The 11,721-nt window shown below is 40.7% G+C and overlaps 2 protein-coding genes across 4 annotated transcripts; one reads left to right on the top strand and one right to left on the bottom strand.

Moving 5' to 3' along the window:
* Window positions 1-1,157: 1,157 nt before the first annotated feature.
* On the bottom strand, window positions 1,158-5,158 carry cetn4 (centrin 4). Of its 2 annotated transcripts, none has more exons than XM_086056652.1 (5): window positions 4,843-5,156; window positions 4,494-4,649; window positions 3,353-3,481; window positions 3,138-3,275; window positions 1,158-1,382 (listed from the first exon to the last, which is right to left on the bottom strand). In XM_086056652.1, the coding sequence occupies exons 1-5, from the start codon at window positions 4,843-4,845 to the stop codon at window positions 1,293-1,295; spliced, it is 516 nt and encodes a 171-aa protein (XP_085912778.1). In that variant the 5' UTR covers window positions 4,846-5,156; the 3' UTR covers window positions 1,158-1,292. The 2 variants fall into 2 exon arrangements, with proteins under 2 accessions (XP_085912778.1, XP_085912769.1); XM_086056643.1 differs by lacking the exon at window positions 1,158-1,382 and adding an exon at window positions 2,736-2,878 and having other exon boundaries at window positions 4,843-5,158.
* A 124-nt stretch (window positions 5,159-5,282) lies between these two features.
* Window positions 5,283-10,601, top strand: bbs12 (Bardet-Biedl syndrome 12). Of its 2 annotated transcripts, none has more exons than XM_086056624.1 (2): window positions 5,283-5,310; window positions 8,509-10,601. In XM_086056624.1, the coding sequence occupies exon 2, from the start codon at window positions 8,521-8,523 to the stop codon at window positions 10,285-10,287; it is 1,767 nt and encodes a 588-aa protein (XP_085912750.1). In that variant the 5' UTR covers window positions 5,283-5,310; window positions 8,509-8,520; the 3' UTR covers window positions 10,288-10,601. The 2 variants fall into 2 exon arrangements, with proteins under 2 accessions (XP_085912750.1, XP_085912742.1); XM_086056616.1 differs by having other exon boundaries at window positions 5,310-5,657.
* The last annotated feature ends 1,120 nt before the right edge of the window (window positions 10,602-11,721 follow it).

Genomic DNA, 11,721 nt, shown 5'->3' with positions numbered 1-11,721 from the left:
CAATGCAAACAAATGACCAAAACCTCCCTCCCTTATCTATTATTTACCCATTTCACAAATTTACCACATACAAACATGTGACTCTCATTTGTTTCCATGTAACAAAAAAATGTGAAATCAATACTATTGACAGTACGAATACAATAAATGTGTGGCAAAAGGACTCAAGCTCAACAGTGTTTGTCTTAAAGGCTAAATAAAAACAACATAAGGTACATACCTGATTGCAGTAACTCTGCTGGTTCAAGGCACAAGATGACACTCAACTGTCCTCATTTATGGTGGGCTTCGGCTGAAAAGAGGTTGGCCACTTATTGTATTATGATTAATATTATCGGCAGTCTTATTACCGGCAAGGAAAGGGTTGTTTTGGAAAGGTTGTTTAATAGCAGCACAGCAGTGGGAGGATTTCCAGCAAAGGCAACTAAACCGCAGCAGGAGGGGAAGAACGGCAAGCCACGCTTGATTAAAAACGTTCACGTTGAACTGGAAAATGGAAGAAAAAGTGTTCTGCATGCGCTACTTGTGATTAGAAACCTTTTTTTAAAAAATCTCTTAAATTTGCAGTTATATGCTCTTTAGACACGGATTTGACCAAATCTTACTCATTTTAGATGCTACCTGATTTGTAGTGTTTACCATGGTGACCCTTTGATGAAACAATCACGTGTTGAGGGAACGAAACAGTAATCATTTAAGACACTCTTTTTCCCCTAAGGTTTGAAAAATATATAAATAGGTTCCTGGGATTTAATGGCTGGACTGTGAAAAGACGAATAAATATCTCCTTCGCAGTGAATGAGTTAAATAACTCAATTAAATATTGTCAAGACATATAAATATGTACTTGGCACTGAATGAGTTAATGCTGCACTTGCATCATGCTTTAAAGTTTTAAACAATAGTTTTTTGTTTTTTTTTCCACATCCGCATTCACAGTGGAAAGAATCCTTTAATAAAACGCCACCATATGGCTCGGAAAAGCAACGTCACAAGAGTTTCCTGTTTGTTCCGACGAGGTTTGGGCCGAAAGTTGACTTGGTCAGCATTTTTTCCCCATAGGACGACAAACATTGTCTTTTGTGTGTGACACGAGAGCAACTTTCACCAAATGACTCATCTTTCATCCACTTCTGACTTGACAATCATACACCGGCTACGTTCAAAAGGTTTTATTTCTATGTAGGAAAAAACAATTTTGAAGAAGCCTTTATTTACACACTGAGTTGAAAGAGGAATGAGAAGCTGAATGTATTTAAAATAAAAACATTTTTTAAAGTTTGACAGTTTCCTCAGTAAAGGTTAGTTTTCTTCATTATCCGCAAGAACTCCTGCTCGTTGACTTCGCCGTCGCCATCTCGATCGGCCTCGTCGATCATCTCCTGCAAGACAACACATTCACTTAGTAGTAGGGCTGCACGATATTGGAAAAACATGCGATATCGACGTTGACTATAGCTGTATCGATATTATGCAATTTAACATAGCTAAAGAAATGACATTATTATTTCAGGAAATAAGTTTTTTTTTTTTTTCATGTGGCAAAATAAGCAAGATCAATGTGTTCATAGCCAATTAATTGTAATTCCCTAGGTAATGTCCAACCATTGGTTGGCGATGTGATTTAATTTTGCATCTGACTGGTCAAATTTAGATAAAAGCATACAATTCCCATCAGAAAATTACTACGCGTCTTTGCGATATGCATATTGCAAAGGCCCTTGTTGCGATATTTTTTGGGATATATTGTGCAGCCTACTTAGTAGTCAGTTATTTATTCAAGTTGATTATTTCTAGTCACGGTGGCTATTTCGGGCCAACAGATATTAGCTCTTTTCAAAGTAATCTCTTTGTTGTAGCGCATTAAGTGACGATAAAATGTTGTTTTAGTCATTATGTACTTTTTTAAGGAATGTTCGATAGCACTTTTTTACTGGTGCCAATACCACGAGTACTGTTGAAACATTAAATTCCTATTAAATCAATGACATAATTTTGAAGACCTAACTGCATTTATTTCAAATGGCATTTTTCCGATCTTTTTTTGTCCATTTAATTATGAAATATGTGTTGTATAGAACACGATAAAATGAGTTTAAATAACAGTGCCGGCAACATTCGCATCAAAGGCAATGCATGTGCATTGAAAATAAGTCCTAACTTTCTTGTTTCTCCACCGATTTTCATAAAGCTTATTTTTGTGTTAACGCCAAAGCGTGTGCCATCAAAACAGAAAATGTTTTTTTTTTTTTTGGGTGATGTCCACAAATATGGGAGGCGGCAACACTTTGCCCGCATGAGCTTTGGCATCACCATAGGTCCAGGCGTCATATCTACATATTGATAATATCTATGGTAGCAACAGTAATGCCACTTGGTTAAATGATAAATGGGCTATCACTTGTATAGTGCTTCTACACTTTCGGTACTCAAAGCGCTTCACACATTTTAATCAGCAATGTTGCTGCCGTGTTTAAAGGCACTGTTAGGAAAGAATCTGTTAAGGTACATGCATGTACATTTACAGTTCAAAATCGTTCTGCAAATGCATTAAATATCTAATTTTTCAACATAGGTGCGTATTATAGTCCGGAAAATGCGGTAGTTGAATGCATGTCATTTAACTATCACATTTTTACATGTTGCATTGTTTTTTGTTTTAAACTGTGACTTAAAGTTGTGTGCAAAATGGTGATAGTCAATTCCTAGCATGCATTAATATTAACTTCATAAACTTACAGAAATTATATTTTAATGGTCACATGATTGGATTGACATGGATACAGTTTAAAAACAATCTGTCAGGCCATGCGTGCCATTTAGATCCTGATGGTAAAACGGACACAAGACACTTGGTATCGGCCACCGTTGCAAGTACCTGAAATTTTGAAATACGGCAGTTATCGCATTCACCCATCCTTTTTGTCTTTTTAACTTAATGGCATATTAAAATCAGTTATCCGACGGTTACTCTGCCAATTCGCTAAATATCAAACCCAGTATCAGCCTAAAAAAAAAAAAAAAAAAAAAAATCACTCTCAGTCGGGGAGTAGTAATTATAATTATACAAGTGCTCACATTCGATTACGACATTTTTACAAAGGGTCAAAAGTGGGGTTATGGGTGCACTCTGTTACCTGCAGTTCCTCATCTGTGAGATTCTCTCCCAGCTCCTTGGCCACTCTCTTCAGATTCTTGAAGGAGATTTTTCCCGTGCAGTCGTCATCGAACAATCTGAATGCCTTCATGATCTCCTCTCTGGAGTCCTTCTCACTCTGGTGGAAAAGTGTTTCACTTATGTGCACACATGGTTGATGTAACAAAGTGTTTACTCTGCGGGTCTTGAACGCACCATTTTCATTGTCATCATGCTGAGAAAGTCACTGTAGTCGATGGTTCCGGAACCTTCTTTGTCGATATCGGCGATCATCTTCTTGATTTCTTCCTTCTTGGGTTCGAAGCCGAGTGCTCTCATGGCGACCTGACAACACCATTGCAACAAGATTTACACACGTACACACACACACACACACTAGGGGTGGGCGATATGGGCAAAAAAAAAAATCTCTATTTTTTCCAAAAACTCAATAACGATAATTTGACGATATTCTACAAAAAATATTTTAAATCTGCACTTGCTTCACAGACCAATTGTGGATAGACAGCATTTGTGAACAACATCTATTAAATTGCTAAATACAGCCACTGTAAAACAATGATATTCTATGACAATATTTAACAAAGAACAAAAAAATATGTATAGACTTACATTGATTTTGGGGAATATTTGTCATTTAAATGTCGCTGCTGTTATTCCATAATGATGTGACATTTTGAGCTGCAGTAAGTACTGGTGTTCAACTTGGCGACTGTTTTCTGAGTGTGTGTGTGTTTAAGCTTTTGTTGAGCGTGCTTGCGCGGTCGCCAAGTTTTCCTCGTAATCCATGTGGCTCGTGGTGCAACAGAGTTGCTCTTCACGGTGACAGTTTTGGCACATCTAACAATGTTATTCCCACTGACGTCAGTCTTGTCAACTCCAAACCATTTACAGAGTATGGACAACGGACTCGCGCCTCGCTCTGAATCCCCGCTCGGCACTCCTCCACAGAATGAGCTCGGCTGCAGTGCGGACAGTGTCACGTGACCAGGTTCTGCCCGCTGATTCGGCGAATTATTCTCATTTCCTCCTTCTCGAGTCAGAGGCAGTATTAAAACTCTATAATGTAAAATCACACATCGTGAACGCAAGATTCACGATATCAATAACGATATATATTACCCACCTCTAACCCACACACACGCGCACGACCCTTTTTTGCCCGTCCGGCCTTGACTCTCCACCCTTGACCTGGGTACCCTGGCCATATTCATAAACATTGTCGGCCCCCAAAAATGGGCCGGAGGGTCCGAGCGGTCCGGCCCAGGGACGGACTGCCCAGCTCTGCATATATACATACATACATATATATAAATATGCCATTTTATAACGATACCTTGAGCTCTTTGACGTCAATCTTGCCAGTGCCATCAGAATCAAAGAGGTCGAACGCCTCCTTGATTTCCTGCTTCTGCTCCTCGCTCAGCTCGATTTTCGAACCGGCTTTCTTCTTTTGGCTCGTGGACGGGGCTGTTTTTCTGTAAGCTGTCGCCTGGAAACACAAACAATAAATATGAAATAAATGAACGCTGGCGTTACTTTGTACGTAGTTTCCATTTTGACGCTCATCGTGACTGAAGTTAGGGTCCACGTGCTACAAACAAAAACACGCATCAACACAAAGAAGATCATATTTTTTAAGCAATTGGATAATTAATACAAGACCGGTGTATACAAATACATACCATTTATGTGGTTTTGCCAGTAGATGTGTAGTAAAAGATCTACGACCAGGAGCAATCCCGGAAGTAATCGGACACGATCGTTTTTGCCGCTCACGACCTATTTTCGCTTCTCCTCGCGCCGCTTTAATTCTCGAAAATGCAGCAAACGGGTCGTCCTGGTCACACTTTTATTGGTTAGAAACGAGAATTACGCAAATCGAGGCCAGCTGCTGACGTCTTCTATAACTGTCGTCAAGGTAAAGCAGCTCGTTGTTTGTTTGACTTCCCTGACCAAACCTTTCAACAAGTGCTACTTTCTTCCAGTTGGTAACGCGAGGGCCAATAGGAGCCCGTCATATGGCCGTGACGTAAACTTATCAGCCAATTGCAAAAGAAAGAAGGCAGAACGTAGCGTTGTCCAACAATCGGTGCGGACCCTCCTTCGTCTCCTTAGTAACCAAGCAAACGACGCATGCGCAGTCTTCAGAGGTAGGTCGACCAAAAGGAAAAGCATTCGCGATAAACCGGTCGTCCGAATTGTTTAAAACGAGTTACGCAAATGTCAGAACATCTCCTGACCTACAGTGTGTCGCATAATCGGTTGAACAGGCATTACTTTCACGTCGTCAATGCGAGAGCTAATAAGAAGCCCAATATGGTCGTGACTTGGAGTATTTAGCCAATTGCAATAAAAAGTAGGCGGGATGTAACGTTGTCCACCAATCGTTGTGGACCATCCTTGTCCCTGTAGCAACGAGGCAAACTACGCATGCGCTGTCGTTACCACCGCTGGGAAACCCAACAACGGGAGGGGAAACACACACCACGGAAAGAAGGTATTATCGTTAATAATTGAAACGTTCTTCAGTACTTTATGTGGAATATCTCCTTTTGCTTATTTCGCCGTTCACATGGTTAGTTTTGGACAATTTATGTCGTCGATAAGGTGCTTTAATTCTGAAAATAGAATATTAGCATAGCTTGTACTTGTCATCCTCGTGCATTTAGTATACATTTTATACTGTAAAGTTCAAAGTTGCTGTGTATAGTCACCTATACAATGTGTTTTATCTTTAGAATACATAATTGGTGTTTAGTTTATTCCTCGAATAGAGTAGTTCTTAGCTATGTACTGACCGAAAACTAGGAAGGGCTTAGGTTTAAGACTGAAAAGGAAAACAAAAAACAAAACAACATAAAACACACACACAAATCACAACACATTGAATTGTCGTAATTTTGCAAGAGTAAAGTTGTATTATTTTTTTTTTAGGGGGAAAACTATCTCCTGAGGAAAAAGTTAATTATTTTGGAGAATATAGTCATATTTTCGAGGGAAGACCCTATCACAATATTTAGATTACCGGTAGTTCTAGATTTAAGAGAGTAACATTATACATTTTTTATTGCAATCTTAATTTTATGTGAATAAGATCTTTTTGGCCCCTAATAAGTAAAAAAATGTTGTTGTTTTTTAGAGTCATATACTGTCGACAGTCAAAGTATGACAAAAAATAAACTTGTATGTTGTGGAAAAATTCATATAGAAATCATATATTAATTGGGTCAATTTAATTTGTAATCTATTGAGATTAAAGTTGTATGTTTTTGAGATCACCAGTCAAATAATTTCATATTGTAATCTTACCCAAATAAAGTTGTATATTTCTTAGAATGAAAAAAGTTGGATATTTTTAAGCAAAAAATCATTAGTCAAAAAGTCAGTCATATTTTCATAATTTTTCAATTCAAACTTTATTATCAGACTCTGGTCCATAAAACAAAACAAAGGAGTCTACATAAAAGACAATAAAAAAAAAAAAAAAATAGAAAATAAATACATGATTTAACCCACAGTAAATGTACACAGACATTTCAGCCAGTGGACCCTCGGTCTGGATGTGTATCGCAAACTACTCACACTGGGGCTTGAGAGAGCCACTATAATGCTGTTCACAGATGCATCCAGCCTGTGCATTAATTTAAACATTAAATGTCTTAAAAGTGCTTTAAATGTCCTCACTCCAACAGTGACAAACATCTGACTACCACTACCCCCTCTGGGTTTTTTAAGGATTATTCTCATTGCATCATTATATGCACCTTTGCAGCCTTTGAATACTATTCCTCTTATAAGATGACAATAGGTGAGCAGTGAGAAGTGTACATCGGTGTGCAATATGTCTTGAACAAAGACACTTTCACTGTAATAGAACAATGGCTTAACTTACGGGCAATAGTGCTACCTTGTGCATACAATTTTAGACACTGTCTCTTGATATCATCATCATCAGACATTCGATCAGTAACACAATGACCAAGGTATTTTATTCGATTACAGACCTCAAGGCTATTTCCAGGCAACTTGAACCTGGGAAAGTTAAGGCGTTCGTCCTCCTTTGTTAAATATTAAAACAGCACTTTTGCTAGCATTGAATATTATGTCACGATGCACACCATACACAGAACATATATCAAGGAGTTGCTGTAGACCTGCACTACTAGGGCTGAGGACCACCAGGTCATCTGCATACATAAGGTGGTTCGCCAGCGTATCTCCGACCATGCAGCCAGTGTTGCAGGCTCTCAGTTGAGCAGACAGATCATCCATATATAAATTGAATAAAATTGGAGACAGAATTCCCCCCTGTCGGACACCATTACTAACCCCAAAAGGGGCTGACATACTCCCACACCATTTCACCTGCATGGTCTGGTGAGAATACCAATAGGCCGCACAATATATCCTGGCACACCTCTATGTTTCATTTTGATGAATAACTTGGTGTGATTCACACGATCAAACGCCCGAGACGCATCAACGAAGCACATGAGGACTGATGAATTATGATGTCAGTATTTGCTCACAATTTCTTTGAGCGCAAAGATACATAGGTCAGTGCCACGCTTAGCTTTGAATCCAAACGGGTTATCTGCCGAATTGACATAATAGGCAACTTTATCCACAAGGATTCTCTCCATAACTTTGGCGCGAATGCTGGCTATGGCTGTGGGCGTATAATTACTGAGGCTACTAACTTCACCTGCTTTGTCTTTTATTACTGGGACAAGCAGAACTGAAAGCATTGAATCAGGCAGTGCTCCGTGTATCATGAAGCCTGTAAAACAGATGGACAACAGAGGAGCAAGCCTCAGACAGGCATTCTTCAGGTGTTCTGCAGAAATCTGGTCCATGCCACATGCTTTGTTGTCAGACAATTTGTGCATGGCTTCAAATACCTCATGTGTTTTTATTACTATAGCATCATTGCTCATGTCTGCATCCTCCACAAAAGTATAAATCATAACAATACACAAATAAAGTAATATATTGGAGAATTTTTTTTTTTTAGGTTAAAAAGTGTATATTTTAGATGAAAGTTGGAACATGAGAATAAAGTTGCATGCTTGGGAGTCATATTTGAGAAACACTAATATATTCCTGATTAAAGTTATAATCTGATGAGAACAGTTGTATATTTGTCGGTAAAAGTGATATTTTTGACTTTATGATTTAGATTAGAATATGATACGAATTCAAAACACAAAAAGAATGGAAATCTTGAAAATGCACATCTTAATTCATGTATAATTACAATTTTAATCTCATAGTGTAACATTTTTTGTCTTTTCTAATACTCTGCCAGAAAAAAAAGAACGCTTTTAACATGTCATTTTATTTTTCAGGCCCTAGTAGTAATGCTGGGAAGCACACTAATAAACCAGCAACAACATGTGGGACTCCAGAAGCTGTCTGCACTGGCCGCAGTTGCACACTCCACGTTGGGACCCTGTAAAAACTATAAGTTCATCCAAGATGAAGCTACCGAGGAGTCGACTTTGGCCAGCTCATGTTTACGCATCCTGGACAACCTGGACCTGGCCACCTGTGCTGTCAGTCAACTTGTTCTCGAGACTGTTCGGGCACACCATGAGGTTTATCGCACAGGGTCCGGATGCCTGTTGTTTTTCGCTGGAGCGTGGAGTCGGGCAGCATTATTGTGCTTGCAGCAAGGGATTCCAACATCCCGTGTCGTTGCGGCCATGATCGAGGGGATGGACTTGTGCGTGGACGTTTGCAGGAAAAGCAGCGTTTCCTTCGATGCTCTTTGCGCGTCGACACGGAAACAAGTCACGGAGGCACCACCGAACTCCAAAGTCAACAAAGGAAAAAGGCAAGTAAAGCTAAGTCGCCATTTTTGCAACACCCAGCCTAAAAGTATTTCGGCTCTGGAGCCTCGTCTTACTTTCGTCGCACACCTGGCAGATGGACTGAGCCACGGTTGCAACGACGCAATGCGTTTAGTCATCCAAGCCAGTCGTATCCAGTCAGAACACATCCCAAGTCCCGTGTTAGACGTGACTAAAGTGACAACTTGCGTGTTGCCAGGTTTCCCGGAGGATCACGCTCACGTTTGTTCGGGATGCGTCTTTCTCCTCAACGCAGACCAGGCTTCTGTGGCGCATCACCTCAAGAACAAACCCATGAATGTCGTTCTTATCAGTGGGGATTTATCCCACGCCTATCGCCATCTCGGTTTTAACCGGCCTGCGGGCATCCAATGTGTCGGCAACCGGTCGAATATGTCCGATTTGAGCAAAAAGGAAGAGTGGATGGGAAAGGTCCTGGCACTCCTGTCCCACCTAGAAGTGGACTTGGTGCTTGTCAGTGGTCTTGTAAACGAGGCTGTGATTCAACTCTGTTCTCAGCATCGTATACTTGTAGTTGAAAAAGTTAGAGTGTCCATTTTAAAGGAGATGGCTACCGCAACTGGAGCGATTCTGGTGACGTACACCACGCAGTTGAGCAAGCACTGCGTTGGCAAGGGTCTCCAGCTCAGCATGTGGAGGGAAATCGGAAGCAACGAGGGAATGCCGTTAACCGCCATCAACGTTTACGCTTGTGGGAGCACCCGGTTGGTCACGGCCGTCATCACCAGCCCCGTACACGGGAAGCTGCAGATGCTGGAGGACCGCTTTTGGGCTTGTGCCTACCGCGTGAACCACGCCCTGAAAGACAAAGCGGTGCTACCTGGCGCTGGACTTACAGAGCTGTCTTGTATTCATCGTCTGATAAAGAAAGCAGATGCGGAGAACCCCAGCGATGAGACTAGTGGTTCTAACCCCTACCTTGGTATTGTCTTGCACCTCCTGGCGGACAGTTTTACGGATTACCTATCTGCCGTGATGGCCAACTCTACTGGGATTTCACAAGTCAAAGCCAGGGCTGTGGTAAACCAGAAACTACAGGATGCTAACAGCCTTTGTACAGAGTTTTCACAACTCATCTTGGACTCTAATGAGGACATTCCCCCATCCAAAGTCTTTGACAATCTTGGGGTCAAGCAGGAATCATGGCGAAAGGCCTTGGATCTGGTTTTGCTTGTCTTGCAGACGGATGCCGAGATCATTACTGGTGTTGAAGAAAGCAAGGATGGTAATCATGCAGGTCTCATGTTTTTATGACCCTCACAAGACGAAGAGTGTTTGTTTTGCTTTGTAATGTAGACTGGAAAATGTTAGGACGGGTGTGTATGTATTAGGTTTGTGGTTCTCAAACTGGGGTGCTCCAGATCTCCACGGTTGTGCGAGCTGTAATTTGTGAGCCTGCAAAAATAATTTGCAATTATGTCATATCCTCCCTATCTTAGTTTTGGGACAATTACTAGCCCCAAGCTTGTGACGTATCATCACAGAAATCGAAAATAGAGGTGTAGATTTTTGTCTTTTCCAGAACAAAGGATGTAATATTATGAGAATAAAGAAAAACTAAATTATAATTCACAGGCTGCTTTTTAATTCCTTTGGCATGTTGGAGGTACACATAATAGTTATAATTGGTGTTCAGATTAGGGGGTCCTAATAATAAAAAAACAACAACCCCTGGATTAAGTGAAGGGGATGTTCCCCCCGGACAGTCATTCTAAAATAGTGCTACCAATGTTTACCACAAGGGGGGGACAGATAGTTAGTTGATGAAATTTGCCGACACATCACAACTGGGAATGGTTGTTTAGTAGGAAACATTACATCCAGAGTCCTAATCAGAGAATTCCATCCATACATAGATCCCTGATCTGAAGCCTATCCCAGCTGACATTTGGCACATCCTGGACTGGTTGCCAAACTTTCACACCTGTGGACAATTCAGTGAACCTAAATCTATGTGTCTAGAATGTAGAAGGACGCTACGACGCTACAGTACGCTTAGAAATCCACACAAGTAGTGGGAGAACATTCAAATTATACACAAAGCCCTGAGCTGATGTTCAAATCCAGAATCTCAGAACTGTAAGGCAACCATATTAACTGCTAGCCGTGGAGTTAAAAAAAATTATTAAAATGTAATATTGATATTGAGGTTATTAATAAACACATGAATCAATTGCGTAATTTTCACACATTTTGGCTAATTCAACTGCTTGTTGAGTTCCTTGGTTATGGGAGTTCTGGACCGGACACCCCCTATCATGTTTTTAAAAAAAGTGGCAACACTCAAGGAGACTACAATGAGGGTATTTAAGACCAGGCGCAAACCGTAAATCTTTTGACGCCACCCGAAGCACACATAATTGCTGTACAGGAGACACAAAACTCTTTGCAGTGTTCTTTTTCCAAGTGGCAGCTATGTCTCCTATTGTGGGTGCATGGTGAGAAAAGTGGCTTGCATGTCTGTCTCAAAGTCAAAGGTTCTGGGTTTGAGACCCTGCTGTCAGTGGAGTTTGACTCTCTATGCTGTATCCAGGCATTCTGGATTCTAAGACTCTAAATTCTCCATAGTTGCGAACAGGTGTGCGAATGGTGTTTTGTTTGTTTGTCTCTATGTGCCTTGCGGTTGGCTGGCGACCAGTTCAGGGTGCATTCTGCATCTCGCACATAGTCAGATAGGATAGGCTCCAG

Source organism: Filicampus tigris, chromosome 2 (genome assembly GCF_054856515.1).
Source record: "Filicampus tigris isolate MCC_2025a chromosome 2, RoL_Ftig_1.0, whole genome shotgun sequence".
NCBI classification, from domain to species: Eukaryota; Metazoa; Chordata; class Actinopteri; order Syngnathiformes; family Syngnathidae; genus Filicampus; species Filicampus tigris.
This window is presented reverse-complemented; position numbering and strand designations above follow the sequence as displayed.